The 16,771-nt window shown below is 45.1% G+C and overlaps 1 protein-coding gene across 1 annotated transcript in view; it reads right to left on the bottom strand.

Annotated features, from left to right (window-relative positions):
• Window positions 1-16,771, bottom strand: part of TULP4 (tubby like protein 4) — a 219,632-nt gene that overhangs the window by 65,906 nt on the left and 136,955 nt on the right. The window contains exon 4 of the mRNA XM_011952762.1: window positions 14,477-14,638. Within this exon, the coding sequence (XP_011808152.1) occupies window positions 14,477-14,638 (162 nt within the window). The remainder of the gene's footprint in view (window positions 1-14,476; window positions 14,639-16,771) is intronic.

The following is a 16,771-nucleotide window of genomic DNA, read 5'->3' as shown; positions in this document are numbered from 1 at the left end:
TCCAAAAAAAAAAAAAAAAACAAAACAACAACAAACGGCATTTAACTGGAATATCTCCAGCAGGGTACACAAGTAACTGAAAACACGTTACCTCTGGTCAGCTTGGGGATAGAAGGAGGGATCTTTACATCATATGTCCTATGGAACATTTAGTATTTTATACCATGTGAATATACTATTAAAAATACATCTAAATATACATTGAATGAGGAAAAAAGGTATGTTTCAGGAATATAGCCCTGTATCAGCTCTTTGAAGTAAGGCATAACTGCCCAGGGTAGCCACTCACCAAGAGGCCTGGGAAGGTGCATGTGTACTTTGATCAGAAGACCCCAAGAGACGTTGGAATCTGCTTGACCTGTTGGTGTGTAGTCTGAGCCTGTTGGGGAAACATGCTTTCCTTTGCAAAGAATCGGGCCTAGGGGTCAGCTAGTGGGGCTCATCCTACTTTGAGTCCTAGCGCCTTAGTAAGGTTCATCATTCTGCCTCCCAAGTGTCAGCTTCAAATCCCTTCCCATTTCAAAATTTTACAACTCTTCAAAACACATTGAAATATACTTCTAAATATGATGAAAAGAGCAATTTTTTCCCATGGCTACTGATAAACTTCTCAACAAACGAGCGGAGAGGAAAGGACTTGCTGGTCTGTGCTACCGGTGGCGGCTGGGCAACAGTGGTGCGAGCAGACCCAACAGCACTTGTGACCGGTGCCAATGACAAGCCAAATGGGACCTGAGTTAATGCAGGAAGGACAAATATTTAATCCATAATAAATGCTGCAGCAGGGAGAATGAGGGAGGAGGAGGGAGGCATAGGCTGTAGCCAGGGAAGGAGAAATAACTGAAAAGCAGGAAGGAGGCTGTCAATGTGATTAGGCTCTCTGGCTTTACTAACTGGAGCTTATCAAAATTAGGCCCCTACTCTCTCACAAAGCCTGGGAGATGGGCCCTATCAAACAGTTGATTCTCTCGGCAGCCTCTCTCCCAGGCAGGAACGTAAGAAAGCTGGAGCAGTCATCCTCAGGACACGGTCTTGAGTTGTTAGAAACTGTGCCAGTGTTCCAGCCAGACCAACATGGTGAAACCCCGTCTCTACTAAAAAATATAACAAAAAAATTAGCCGGGCGTGGTGTCGGGCACCTGTAGTCCCAGCTACTCGGGAGGCTGAGGCAGAAGAATGACGTGAATCCGGGAGGCGGAGCTTATAGTGAGCCGAGATCGCACCACTGCACTCCAGCCTGGGCGACAGAGCAAGACTCTGTCTCCAAAACAAAAAAGAAAAGAAAAGAAAAAAGAGAAAAAAAAAAAGAAACTGTGCCAGTGTTTGCTCCAGGGTGTGTGTGTGGGAAGGAAAAAGACGGTGTGGATGAAACCATTTATGCTGGGAGTGTGCAGTTTTTAGAGGCCAAGGTTGAGGTCCAGCTGAGAAGAGGGCCCAGAGAGTCCTGACCAGAAGGAGTGAGCCTTTGTCCTGGTGGTGAACACATGTGAAACAGCACATCTTACCCCTCCTGACACATACAAGGACATATTCAATGTCAAGGGCAGGGGCTGTAGAGCAGCAATGCCATGTGGAACCCTAGGAAGATCAATTTTGTAGTTCACCACCTGGCTAAATGGTGGCATTTAGGCAAGGTCCCTGTGTCAAAACCAAAGCCATCATCATGCTGTGGTACTGATGAAGATATATGAAGAAAATCTAACATTGCATTAACAAGAAACTGACTTTAAGAAGGTATACATAACAAGAGCCAGTGTATATGAATACATTCCTCTCATCTTTTATTTTTTATTTATTTATTTATTTATTTTTTTGAGATGGAGTCTCGCTCTGCCGCCCAGGCTGGAGTGCAGTGGCCGGATCTCAGCTCACTGCAAGCTTCGCCTCCCAGGTTTATGCCATTCTCCTGCCTCAGCCTCCCGAGTAGCTGGGACTGCAGGCACCCGCCACCTCGCCCGGCTAGTTTTTTTGTATTTTTTAGTAGAGACAGAGTTTCACCGGGTTAGCCAGGATGGTCTCGATCGCCTGACCTCGTGATCCGCCCGTCGTGGCCTCCCAAAGTGCTGGGATTACAGGCGTGAGCCACCGCGCCCGGCCTCATCTTTTATTCTTAACCTAATTTTTTTTAGATGGAGTTTCACTCTTGTTACCTGGGCTGGAGTGCAGTGGTGCGATTTTGGCTCACTGTAACCTCTGCCTTCCGGTTCAAGCGATTCTCCTACCTCGGCCTCCTGACTAGCTGGGATTACAGCTGTGCGCCATCATGCCCAGCTAATTTTGCATTTTAGTAGATACGGGGTTTCCCCGTGTTGGTTGGGATGGTCTCGAACTCCTGACCTAAGGTGATCCACCGCCTCAGCCTCCCAAAGTGCTGAGATTACAGGCATGAGCCACTGCACCTGGCTTACTCAATGTAAATCTCAAGAAACATTTTTATTTAGCATATTTTATAATTCATTAATACTGAGTGCTCTATCTGGTGATTCATCACCTGAGTCCAGAGATAACAAAGGGTCACTTAATTTCTAGACATCTTAACTGTCGTGTCAGTCAACCAAAACACTGACAAAACGAAAAACTACAAACATAGTAGCTGCACCTGTTTCTTCTAAAGAAATATATTTTATTCCACAAAGTGCGACAGAATTTCTCAAATACATGCAAAAAGAAATAACTAAAAACGAACCAGTATCAATCGTTGGATAAAGATAGCCCTGAAGGGTGGGAGGCTGTCTCCCAACTTCTTTCCTGAGCAATTCATCCTCCTAACTGTGATTCCTGTGCTCCTTGCTGATTTTGACAAGAACCATTCCTATATATGTTTAGTTCAGGGCTTAAAATAAAGATGGGTTTCCCTTGTGTAGTATTCACACTACTAAAAAGTCATGGGCAGATCTGATGGGAGGGAAGAAAAAGGATCACTCTTTGTGTTGGCGTAGACTAAATCTCATTGCAAAGTTGAGTCCCCAAGAGCTACAGCAGCAGTTCCACTCTACCAGCCCTTCAACCTACTTACAACGCACTCACCAGTCACTGGCAAGGGTTTTCAGTGTAGGAGCTGACCAGTGGGGTTTTACTTTAGTGGGTTTGTGGGTTTTTTTGTTTTTTTTTTTGAGACAGGGTCTCACTCTGTCATCCAGGCTGGAGTGCAGTGACACAATCATGGCTCACTGTAGCCTCAGCCTCCTGGGCTTAAGCAATCCTCCCCCCTCAGCCTCCCCAGCAGCTAAGACTACATGTGTGCCCCCACACCCCGAAAATTTTTGTATTTTTTGTAGAGACAGGGTTTTGCCATGTTGCTGGTCTTGCAGTCCTGGGCTCCAGTGATCCTCCCACCTCGGTCTCCCAAAGTGCTGGAATTAGAAGTGTGAGCCACCACGCCAGGCCCGATTTATTTTTTTAAGACGGAAACACTCACTACAAGAGCTTGCGTGAGAGATTATCATGTTCTTTTCTTGTATTGAGCATCAGGATTCAAAACCAGCAGGCTCCTGGAAGGAGGTGAGAGCTGCTCTTTGAGGAAGTGAGAGCTGCTCCAGGTGGGTGGAGGGAGAGAGTTGCTCTGGGAGGAGGTGAGAACTGCTTAGGGAGGAAGAGAGAGCTGCTCTGTGAGGGAGTGAGAGCTGCTCTGTGCCCTGTGTGGGAGTGAGAGCTGCTCTGCGTGGGAGTGAGAGCTGCTCTGTGCTCTGTGTGGGAGTGAGAACTACTCTGTGCTCTGTGTGGGAGTGAGAGCTGCTCTGTGTGGGAGTGAGAGCTGCTCTGTGTGGGAGAGCTGCCCTGTGTGGGAGTGAGAGCTGCTCTGTGCCCTGTGTGGGAGTGAGAGCTGCTCTGTGCCCTGTGTGGGAGTGAGAGCTGCTCTGTGTGGGAGTGAGAGCTGCCCTGTGTGGGAGTGAGAGCTGCTCTGTGCCCTGTGTGGGAGTGAGAGCTGCTCTGGGCCCTGTGTGGGAGTGAGAACTGCTCTGGGAGGGGCAGTTGTTGAGGCTGAATTGTGCTTACAGCCAGCCTTAAAGGGACAACAGAGGAAAATGCTTTTTTAGGGCAAATAGAAAACTCCTTGCAAATAATGAATTGTGACGTTTTGCTTTTGTGAAGTTCGATTTTTTTTCTATCAAAGAATAGACCTCTTCTATGTGTCAGTTGATATTTATACATCAAATATCGGTAAATTACTTTTTTTTTTGAGACGGAGTCTTGCTCTGTCACCCAGGCTGGAACGCAGTGGCGCGATCTCGGCTCACTGCAACTTCCGCTTCCCAGATTCAAGCGATTCTCTTGCCTCAGCCTCCCAAGTAGCTGGGACTACAGGCGCCTGCCACCATGCCTGGCTAATTTTTTGTAGTTTTAGTAGAGACAGGTTTTCACCATGTTAGCCAGGATGGTCTCAATCTCCTGATGTCGTGATTCCCCCGCCTCGGCCTCCCAAAGTGCTGGGATTACAGGTGTGAGCCACTGTGCCCGGCCTGTAAATTACTTTTCATTATAAAACTGTGGGCTGGGCGCAGTTTTGGGAGGCCGAGGCGGGCAGATCACCTTAAGTCAGGAGTTCAAGACCAGCCTGGCCAACATGGTGAAACCCTGTCTCCACTCAAAATACAAACATGAGCTGGGTATGGTGGTGCACGCCTGTAATCCCAGCTACTCAGGAGGCTGAGGTGGGAGAATCACTTGAACCCAGGAGACAGAGGTTGCAGTGAGCTGAGATCATACCATTGCATTCCAGCCTGGGCGACAAGAGTGAAACTCTGTCTCAAACAAACAAACTGTGGTGGTTTTAGCTGAGAAAGCAAAGGGTTATACTACTGTTTTGAAGTTCCATCTTTTCCTTTCTGACTATGCAAGACAAAGGAAGCCCTCAGCAGGGACATGTGTCTCCCCAGTGCTGCAGATGTGCTCCTCCAGAGCCATGAGCAGAGCCAGACTCAAACTATGTGCTTCAATTCAACAAGAACCTCCCTCCAAGAAAGGAACAGATGAGGTGTGATAATGGCACTGTGGTTATGGAAGGATGCCACGTTTTGAGGAGATTTACACTAAAGTATGTACTGGTGAAATGATATGCTATCTGGGATTCGCTTTAAATACAGCAAAGAAGAAAAAAAGAAAGGGATAAAAAAGCAAATGTAAAATATGTGGATTCCTTATTTTTCAGATGCTACTGAAACTTTTCATAATCAAATTTAAAAATTATATACTTAAAAATCCCTACAGAAGCACTTATTTTTTTATTTTTACAGATGGGGTTTCACTATGTTGCCCAGGCTGAAGTGCAGTAGCTATTCACAGGTGCAATCCCATTCCTGATCAGCACGGGAGTTTTAACCTGCTTTAATGGGAGTTTCTGACTTGAGCCAGCTCACCCCCCATTAGACAATCTGGTGGTCCCCTGCACCCAGGAAGTAAACTGTATTGTAGACACCTGAAAGACATAGCAAACCACAGCCCAGAATTCCTCGGCTCAAGGGATCCTCCCACCTTAGTCTCCTGAGTAGCGGGAACTATAGGCACATGCCACTGTGCCTTGCCAGAATCACTTATTACTTGGATACTTTGGGGAGTTAGGGAATCTCCTTGAGTTCTAAATTGGTACTTCAGTCATGACTTTATCTTTTAAAAGTGAATGAATTTTCTTTTCAACTGACCAATGTTTTAACGTTTACCTGCATATGAGTATCTATGACAGTTCATTTTCATCCCTTAATATCTCTGGAAAGACATCCGCATACTAATTATTTTTAAATATTATTTTTATTTTATTTGAGACAGGGTCTCGCTCTGTTCCCCAGGCTGGAGTGCAGTGAGCAATCACAGCTCACTGCAGCCTCGACCTTCCAGGCTCAAGCAATCCTCCCACCTCAGCCTCCTGAGTAGCTAGGACCACTGGAATGTGCCACTGCACCTGGCTAGTTTTTAATTTTCTGTAGAGACGGGGTCTTGCTACATTACCCTGGTTGGTCTTGAACGCTTGGCCTCAAGCAATTCTCCTGCTCTGGCCTCCCAAAGTGCTAAGATTACAGGCATGATTTTAGGCCTGACCTAAAATTTATTTTTAAACCATTTGAACTAAATGAATTTAAAATTCTGTACTAAAATATTCTTTTAAATAATCCTATTACACTAATTACTCAAGTCCTGATTCCACTCCACTCCAAATAGCAAATAAAGGTCATTATTTCTTGCAAAACATGTACATGAAAAAGCTTTCATCTCACAGATGTCCCAGAGGTGCACAGGCATTCAGTGACTGTTACTGCTTCTCTCCCCAAATGACCTGACAGTGCCTAGCTGCCGTGAAGACCCAGTGGCCTCAGGGACATGATCACACTAGCACACAACAGATCACACAGGGTGCAAAACCTCCTTAGCAGATGAGAAGGGATTTGGGACCTCCCTTTTGCATCCCAAAGCAAAAAGGATAAACCTTCCCTCTTTCTAGGTTTAAAAAACACAAAACTAAATACAACCAGCACTGAGGCTAGAGAAGAAAACGCCACCTACTAGTACTGCATGTGCCAAGACCTGAAAAGCTAAAAGCTTTATCATGGTGACTATTTAATACTTATCAGCCCGAACTCTTTCTACTTTATTTGAAATCATGCTTTAAGAGCGTCTAAGAAACTAGCTGGGCGCCGTGGCGGGCGCCTGTAGTCCCAGCTACTCGGGAGGCTGAGGCAGGAGAATGGTGTGAACCCGGGAGGCGGAGCTTGCAGTGAGCTGAGATCTGGCCACTGCACTCCAGCCTGGGCGACAGAGCGAGACTCCGTCTCAAAAAAAAAAAAAAAGAGCATCTAAGAAAATACCAGATTTAAGACTCTCTCCTTTTAAAAAGTTTTAGTATTTATAAAGAAATATTACTTCTACTCCCAGAAAACTAAAACCTGGATATTGCTAGCAAAAACATGTACTAGGTGAAGAATTCTCATTTCAAAAACAACTACCTTCTAAGCAAGGGCAATTTCTTTTTTTTTTTTTTTTTTTTTTGGCGGAGTCTCACTCTGTAGCCCAGGCTGGAGTACTGTGGCCGGATCTCAGCTCACTGCAAGCTCCGCCTCCCGGGTTCACGCCATTCTCCTGCCTCAGCCTCCCGAGTAGCTGGGACTACAGGCGCCCGCCACCTCGCCCGGCTAGTTTTTTGTATTTTTTTAGTAGAGACGGGGTTTCACCGTGTTAGCCAGGATGGTCTCGATCTCCTGACCTCGTGATCCGCCCGTCTTGGCCTCCCAAAGTGCTGGGATTACAGGCTTGAGCCACCGCGCCCGGCCGCAAGGGCAATTTCTATAGAATATTCTTTAAATAGGGAGATTCCTGTAGGTGGGTAGTTAAAATATAATCATGTTTTCAAAAATTCACTTTACCTACATTCTTTCATCCACTATATAAAGTGAGGTATATCTGTACCTGTATTTCAGGAGAACCATTAACCTCCCTTCAAGTGACACATTCTGGTCAAGTTATGTGAAACCTTAAATACTTTCAGTTAAGCTGGTTTGAGCACAATCATCTATAAACTTTAAGTAAAAATAAACAGTCCCAGAGAGAAACACAGGAAGTAGAATCAACAGGACCTGGTGACTAAATGAAGGTTGGAGGTACAGAAAAGAGAGTCCAGGCCAGGCATGGTGGCTCACACCTGTAGTCCCAGCACTTTAGGAGGCTGAGGCGGGCGGATCACTTGAGGTCAGGAATTCGAGACCAGCCTAGTCAACATGGTGAAATCTCGTCTTTACTAAAAATACAAAAATGAGCCAGGCATGGTGGCACATGCCTGTGTAGTCCCAGCTACTTCGGAGGGTGAGGCACGATAATCACTTGAACCCGGGAGGCAGAGGTTGCAGTGAGCTGAGATTGTGCCACTGGGCAACAGAGCGAGACTCCATCTCAAAAAAAAAAAAGAAAAAGAAAAAACAAAAGTCCCAGTTTAGGGCATAAATGATTCCCAGTTTAGGACACAAACGATGAGCAATTCCCAGTTTAGGGCATACAAGATGAGCAAGAGAGGAGTGCAACTGAGGGGCCAGAGGGAGGAGAGGCGGGGTGGAGAGGACGCTAAGTTCAGACCACAGTGGACTTGAGCAATGTCTACATCTACCTGGACTTGCTCTGCAGGCATGGTGGTGGTGGTGACAGTGATGGTATCGCAGTGTGAAGGACAAGAGCGATGAGTGCGGGACAGGTGTGGGGAGCTGGCAGTGGACAGACGGGAGCTGATGCAGCTGTGGCAGTGGAAGAAATCACCCAAAGGATAGGAAAAAGGGAAGAGGCCTGAGGTTGGAACCTCAGAAGGGGGACCGAGTTGGAAAGGCATGCCATGTAAGAGCCAGGGAAGCAGATGACAGGGATGGGAGGAGGAGGTGAGATCCAGCTGGGAGAGGCATTGCTAGAAAGGACGTGCCTGGATGTGTTGACAGGGTCTAGAAGATGCCAACCAAGGTAGCCAAGCAGAGGACGGAAGCACCAGGCTGCCAAGGAGATCGCATCTAAGGCCAAGAGCCCAGAGAGAAGCATGCTCTGTGGCTCCTGGGGTAAGAAACAGGAACCAGTGACTGTGGAGGGAAGCTGCAAATGCCCGGAAGACACACAAAGGATACACATCTTTGCTTGACCCAGGACGGGAGCTACCCTGACTGTGGGGGGAAATGGGTGTCACTAACTTCCATAAGCTTTAACGCCCTGGAATTGTCTTAAGATGATTTTTAAAATGGTTCACACACCCAAATTATTTATGTGCCTCACTGCAGGAGCTCTGTGGAGATGGGGTGTTAGAGATGACACAGGGACAAAGCCACAGTCTGGGAAGAGTTCTTGGCAGAACCCATTGTCTTCCACAGCAGAGAAATGCCTGGGGACTGCTTCCTGGAGATCCCCCAGGAAGGGCAGGAACAAGGAGAGGGTTTTCTTCCCATGCCATTTTATGTATGTGGTAACTTTCATTCAGAAGTTACCACAAAATTCTTCCACATTCAAACTGGAGTCTCAAACTGAAGTATGGGGCTCTTCTTTTGACCTATCCTCAGTGGCCTCAGTCACATCAGCTAATCACTGCCCTAGGAGGACCACACTCAGCCTGGAAATGCTGGGTGGCATATTGGCAAGTCTACCTTTTTCATGGAAACACAGCTCAGGTTCTCACCGCATTCTCTAGTTGAAAGGCTTTCCAAGTGAATTTTCAGTTAGCTAAGATCCAAAACATGCTGGAAGAATATTTCAAAATGTCAATGTCTCAAATAACTTTCACATATCAAGGGGCAAGGTATTCTCCTAAACCCAAGGAGAACACAGAGGCAATGAAACATTCTCTCTGGCACACTCTGCTGTGATACTGGGTGTTTCCAGAACTGCAAAAGCTTCATTGCTGCAGCATTACTCTGGATCAACTTAGGACCCAGATATTTTTCCCAGTCATACTTACATTTATTTGACATTTTCTCTTTGTGTCATTCTGGTTTGCTCCCAAGCCCTATAAAACCCGTTCTATTTATAAATATATCCCAAGTTTCTAAAGCTGAGTTTATATCACTATTTCTTCTGTAACTTTTCTGTTCTCCAAAATATTTTCTATCAGTCTATTACGAACTGAATTGCATGCTCCAAAACTCATATGCTGAATTTTGTTGAACAAATGTATTGAACCCCCAATGTGACTATTTTTGGAGAGGTAATTACAGTTAAATGGGGTAGTATGGGTGGGACCCTAATCCAATAGGACTGGTGTCCTTACAGGAAGAGGAAGAGACACTGGAAATGTGGGTGCACAGAGAAAAGTCCATGTGAGAACACAATAAGAAGGTAGGTGTCTATAAGCCAAGAAGACAGAACTCAGGAGAAATCAGACCTGCCACCAGCTTGTTCTTGGACTTCCAGCCTCCAGAACTGTGAGAAATACATTTCTGTTGTTGAAACTGCCCAGTCTGTGATATTGTGTCATGGCAGCCCAAGCAAACTAATATAGAGTCCTTACCCACTAAATAGATTCCAAGTAGGATTACATTCCCTTCTTGCAATTTAATGGAAGACAAATTTTAGCCTGAAGTAAAACACATCCTTTGAACAAATTAGCTGTTTAAGTGTAGATGACATTAACAACATACTGTGAAAAATAACTTCTTTTTGAGACAAAGTTTTCCTCTTGTTGCCCAGGCTGGAGTGCAGTGGCACCATCTCAGCTCACTGCAGTGCCTCCCAGGTTCAAGTAATTCTCTGCCTCAGACTCCAGAGTAGCTGGGGCTACAGGCACGTGCCACCACACCTGGCTAATTTTTTTGTATTTTTAGTAGAGACGGGGATTCACCGTGTTAGCCAGGATGATCCCGATCTCCTGACCTCATGATCCACACTCCTCGGCCTCCCAAAGTGTTGGGATTACAGGCGTGAGCCACTGTGCCTGGCAACTTTTGTTTTTACAAAGGTTCCATCAAACTCAGCAACCCTCAGACTGGGATGAGAGTTTTAGCGTGGTTCAGAGTAAAGAATATGTTACCTTTAAAGTATTCTTACCAAAACTGTTTACTCCTCTAATCTAGACTCAACTTCCAGTTTACAGGAAATACAAGGGCTGGAAGGAAATGATACTATGAGTAACCACAATCAGACAAATCTAGAGTGTGGGGACAGCCTATAAGGTAGCCACACTGACTTCATGAAAAAGTCAATTTAAAAAAAAGGAAACTGTTCTAGACTAAAAGACTGAAGAGACAGAACAACCAACTGCTGTACGTGAATTAAACTGGATCCTGGTTCCAAAAAACCAAAAAAGACTATGAAATACATTCCTGTAACAATTCAGGAAATACAAAGATAGCTTAGATACCAGATAATGTCATTACTAATTTCTTAGGGGTGCCTGTGCAGGTGAAAGGCTTTATTCTCAGGAAGCACACATATAAAGTGCAAATATGGCAATTTGTTTCAGGAAGGTTTTTCTCAACTTTTCTGTACATTTGAACACATTCGTAACAGAAAGTTGGCAACACAGTGCACAATACAGGCGCACACCACCACGCCCAGCTAATTTTTGTATTTTTAGTAGAGACGGGGTTTCACCAATTTGGTCAGGCTGGTCTCGAACTCCTGACTTCAGGTGATCCACCCACCTCGGCTTCCCAAAGTGCTGGAATTAGAGGAGTGAGCCACTGCGCCCAGCCATGTACTGCTTATATTTTTTAAAGTTGACAGGAAGTAGCCTAAAATTCCACTATAATCCAAAATAGCTCAAGATGTGAGGAAGAGGTTTACTTCTGGAAGCTGTTTTAACTCACATTAAAGGCAGAAAGTTCTCGGGGAAGCAGGAAGAGACTGAGTCGGCTTCCTGCTGCTCTACCTTCATGTCCACTGTTCAGAGCCCCCTGAGCTGCAGAGGTGCTGCTTTCCACACCGAACTCCTGACATTATAGCCATTAGGCTGGCGCACAAACTGTGTTTGTACTATTTTTTCATTAATAAAATCAAACTGAGCAACAGATACGAATGAGTGGCAGAGACGGGAAGAGTATTCCTGCTCTATGTCCCAGTTCAAACAGGACTGACAAGAGTGCCTGATACACATCTTCTCTGTGGTAAATTCTTCCCAGGGTCCTTATTGCTTCAATGACCTGCAAACCCTTTTTTTCTTTTTTTTAATTTTTTTTTTTTTTAAAGAGATGGGGTCCTGCTATGTTGCCTAGGCTGGTCTCGAGAACTCCTGGGCTCAAGTGAGCCTCCCACCTCAGCCTCCTGACTAGCTGAGACAACAGGCACCCTGCTGCAATCCTTTTATTTAAAGGCAGTGGGGGCACTTTCCTAGAAGAAAATCCCACCTGTTAATAAAAGCAGTCATCAGGACAGAGGCTGGGGCCAAGGGCCCAGTTGCTTGCCACATCAGCTCTTTCCTCACACCAAGGTCTACAGAGTCAAGGCCAGGCACGTCAGCATGGTCTCCATGCTTCCCATGGCCATTGTCCTACAGACTCCTCCAGCCCCAGGAGTCCCCCTTCACATTCCAGAGCAGCAGGAAACCACTCCCTGTGGTACATGCACACTATGGTGTCAATACTCTGGAACTCTGCTCAGGCTGCCTGGAACAACGTACCCCAGATTCAACTTGGGAGTCACAGCCAGCCCTTCCTGGGAAGTCCTCCTCCACACGTTGCCAAGCCATGGCAGCAGTATTCTGTGTAAGGAGAGATCTGTCTCCTCAACAGGTCCAATTGTACCTCAAAGGCAAGAGCCACATCTCTCTCACTGCTGTATTCCCAGTGGACTCCCTGCCTGTCCTACATGTGCACAGTATGCTGGGGACACTGGCTGGTACAACTCATCAGAGGACCCTGAGATGAACCTCACAGATGGCTCATGGGTTCCACCACTCTAGGCGAGGAAAGAATGTGAAGCCAAGACTTGCACTCCTGGCTTTTTAAGGGCTTTCACATCTGTTCCTTCATTTGATCATTACAAAAGCCCTGCGGATTAGGCAGGAAATAATACATAGTCCTTGTCACACAGGAGAAACCGACACAACAGGTGCCTTGGGCAAGGTCACTTGGGCAAGGTCACTTAATGCAACACACTTCTGAGACTCTGGGGGTAGTAAAAAGCTATAAAAATGCAGCTTTACAATAAACGAATCTAAGCATTTCATATAAATACACACAAATACTAGGGATAATTGGAAGTCTTTGGGGGAAAGCAAGGGAAGAAACATGGAGTTGAAAATACCTTTTCATAAATCTCATAATACCAATTTTGAGAAGAGAAAAAATATTTGCCTTTTTACTTGAAAAATGAAACATTAAATATATAGTGACTAGAGGAAAGCAATTCAGTTAAAAAAAAGTGGCTCAAATATGAAAGTTATGGTTCCATATTACACTGCTTGGTTTCTTTAACCAATAATAAACTTAAATCTCTGCTACAAAACATCCTGGCATTATACGTACTCTGCTGTACAAGGAAAACACAAGTTTTATATTTACAAAGGTTTTAACTAGTCAATCATTATATTTTAAAAATGAATTTCATTTCATTTCATTTCATTTCATTTCATTTTTGAGATGGAGTCTCGCTCTGTCGTCTAGGCTAGAGTGCAGTGGCACAATCGCAGCTCACTTCAACCTCTACCTCCCGGTTCAAGCAATTCTCCTGTCTCAGCTTTTGAGTAGTTGGGACTACAGGTGCCCACCACCATGCCTGGCTAATTTTTGTAATTTTTTTTAGCAGAGAAGGGGTTCACCATATTGGTTAGCCTGGTCTCGAACTCCTGACCTTAGGTGATCCACTCGCCTTGGCCTCTCAAAGTGGTGGGATTACAGGCATGAGCCACCATGCTCGTCCTCCAAAATGAATTATCAATATAGAATTGTATTGTTCTTACATGTTATTTTCTCATGAAAGTCAAATAGGCAGATTAAATTTTGAAATTCGATTTTTAAAAAATGAACCAGAGGCTCATTAGCATAATATAACTGCTTATAATCTTTTGATTCACTTCCCTCCAGCTCTTTTTAGCATATGCATGGGCTTCTTTGTTGTCTTACGATGTAGGAATATACCACACATCCCATTTCCTATCCTGATTGTTTTAGCTTTGTATCAATCTAATATCAACTGCATATTTATGTAGATTTTATTAATAAAAGTGTATGCACATTTTATAAAATTAAAACGTTAAATTACTGTTACCATATTGGTGGGAAATGTTGTTTCTCCAATTTATGATTCATTTAAAATTTTTGTTTTAATTTTTACTTGGACAGTTTTTCTTTTTTTTTTTTTTTTAGAGACAGTCTCTTTCAGTCGCCCTGGCTGGAGTGCAGTGGCGCGATCTCAGCTCACTGCAACATCTGTCTCCCGGGTTCACGCCATTCTCCTGCCTCAGCCTCCCAAGTAGCTGGGACTATAAGCACCCACCAACACGCCTGGCTAATATTTTTGTATTTTTAGTAGAGACGGGGTTTCACCGTATTAGCCAGGATGGTCTCGATCTCCTGAGCTCATGGTCCGCCCACCTCAGCCTCCCAAAGTGCTGGGATTACAGGCGTGAGCCACTGCGCCCAGCCCTACTTGGACAGTTTTATTGTTCTTTTCCATTGTGATTTTTTTTTTTTTTTTGAGATGGAGTCTCGCTCTATCGCCGAGGCTGGAGTGCAGTGGCACGATCTTGGCTCACTGCAAGCTCCGCCTCCCAGGTTCAAGCAATTCTCCCGCCCCAGCCTCCTGAGTAGCTGAGACTACAGGCGCCCGCCACCGTGCCCGGCTAATTTTTTTGTATTTTTAGTAGAGACGGGGTTTCACCATGTTAGCCAGGATGGTCTCGATCTCCTGACCTCGTGATCCGCCCGCCTCGGCCTCCCAAAGTGCTGGGATTACAGGCGTGAGCCACCACGCCCAGCCTCCATTGTGATTCTTAAAGAGGCTTTTGCACCAGCTCCCCTTCTCCTGCCCCTTTCTTCCCTCTGAGCTCACATGATTTTAACATCACACACCCACCACATTTCAGAGGTGTTACCTGTTGGTCATCAGGAGTCCATATGCCACACGTAATTTGACTTTCCAAGTTGATTTCGGATGACCAGTGTCTTTGTCCACTGACAGAACCAACCAGGACAAACCCATCTCGATAGGAAATAAGTGCTTGAGTTCCATCATGGCTCCACGTGAAATCACTCACCTTGGGGACACACACACAGAAAAGGGTCAATTTGTAATCTGAAAAGGAAAACACTTTTATCAAAGTCTACACATAGTCATTAACTTAGCCTTTTGGCTAAGATGGAGATGGCCTTAAAACATAACATACGTTATTTGAAAGCTTTAAAAAAAATTATTGAGGCCAGCCACAGTGCCTCATGCCTGTAAACCCAGAATGCTGGGAAGCCAAAGTGAGAGGATCATTTGAAGCCAGGAGTTCGAGCCCAGCCTAGACAACATAGCGAGATCCTACCTCTACAAAAAATTTTAAGAATTAGTTGGGGTCAGGTGCGGTGCTCATGCCTGTAATCCCAGCACTTTGGGAGGCTGAGGCAGGCAGATCACTTGAGGTCATGAGTTCGAGACCAGCCTGGCCAACATGGTGAAACCCCGTCTCTACTAAAAATACAAAAATGAGGCAAGCGTGATGGTGCATGCCTGTAGCCCCAGCTACTCAGGAGGCAGAGGTGAGAGAATCACTTGAACCTGGGAGGCAGAGGCTGCAGTGAGCCAAGAGCGCACCATTGCACTCCAGCCTGGTCAACAGAGTGAGACTCTGTGTCAAAATAATTAGTCAGAAGTGGTGGCACACACCTGTGGTCTTAGCTACTCAGGCTGAGGTGGGAGGACTGCTTGAGCCTAGGGGGTTGAGGCGTTAGTGAGCTATCACTGTGCCTCTATACTCCAGCCTGGGTGACAGAGTAAGGTATTGTCTCTAAAGAAATATTTTTAAGAAAAATGACTGAAACTGACTTCAGTGCATACTGTGCATCAACAGCGTTCTATGTATTTCATGTACATTAATTCATTAAGCCTCAAGTCAACAGCCTATGGAAGGTATTATTGTTCTCATCTACAGAGAAGACTCAGTCAACAGAGGAGGCAAGAGACAGAAACAGGAAAAATCCCAGGAAAAGCTGGCTACAGGGTCCTTCCTTTCAACCACTGTTACACTGCCTCTCACTTATGGTTAGTAATAGATTCTCCATCAGCGTCTGTTGGCCCCTTACCAAAATAGTAAAGCTCTAAGTTTCTGATTATATTCCCCCTCAGTCTTGCTAACAATACCCCCTCAATCAGAATGAAGAAAAAAAAAATCTAACTGAAAAACATTACTTATACTTGGGTGTTAAGTTTATCAAATGCATTTATTACATCTATTCAAATGATCACATTTTTCCCTCTATTAATCTACTGTGGTAATTTGTTTGTATGGATTTTTACACATCATCCTATGCTTGCATACCTACCAGAGTCCAATTTAGAGGTAAAGTATTGTCTTTTGTATGCACAGCTGAAACTGATTTGCTAGTGTCTTTAGATTTTCCGCATCTGCATTCATGAATGTAGTAGATCTGTGATTTTGTTTTGGTAATGTACATCTCTGGATTTAGCAGGGTTATGTTACCGCTCTCAGGATGAGCTGAAGCAGTCTCTCTTTTTCCAATGTTGGGGAGAATTTGTATAAACTGAGATGATTTGTTGCTTCAAAGTTTAGTAGACAAGCCTGCCAAATCATCTGGCTATGTATTTTTGTAATGGGGAGATTATTAACCACTTCTTCAATTTAATAGTTCTAGTACTAAACTTTCACGTTTTCTTTTGAGACAGAGTTTTGCTCTGTTGCCAGTCTGGAATGCAGTGACACAATCTTGGCTCAGTGCAACCTCCACCTCCTGGGTCCAAGCGATTCTCTTGCCTCAGTCTTCTGAGTAGCTGGGATTACAGGCACGCAGCACCACATCCAGCTAATTTTTGTATTTTTAGTAGAGATGGGGTTTTGCCATGTTGGCCAGGCTGGTCTCCAACTCCTGACCTCAAGTGATCTGTCTGCCTCGGCCTCCCAAAGTGCCGGAATTACAGGTGTGAGGCACTGCGCCCAGTCTAAACTTTCAACCTTTTTACTTCTTGAGTCAGTTCTGATAATTTTAGGGCTGGGCGCGGTGGTTCACGCCTGTAATTCCAGCACTTTGACAGGTCGAGGCAGCCGGATCACAAGGTCAAGAGATCAAGACCATCTGGCCAACATGGTGAAACCCCGTCTCTACTAAAAATACAAAAATTAGCTGGGCGTGGTGGTGCGCACCTGTAGTCCTAGTTACTTGGAAGACTG

The sequence above is a fragment of the Colobus angolensis genome, unplaced genomic scaffold (assembly GCF_000951035.1).
Source record: "Colobus angolensis palliatus isolate OR3802 unplaced genomic scaffold, Cang.pa_1.0 Scaffold35, whole genome shotgun sequence".
Classification (NCBI taxonomy): domain Eukaryota; kingdom Metazoa; phylum Chordata; class Mammalia; order Primates; family Cercopithecidae; genus Colobus; species Colobus angolensis.
The sequence above is the reverse complement of the archived record's forward strand: the minus strand, read 5'-3'. Positions and strand labels throughout refer to the sequence as shown.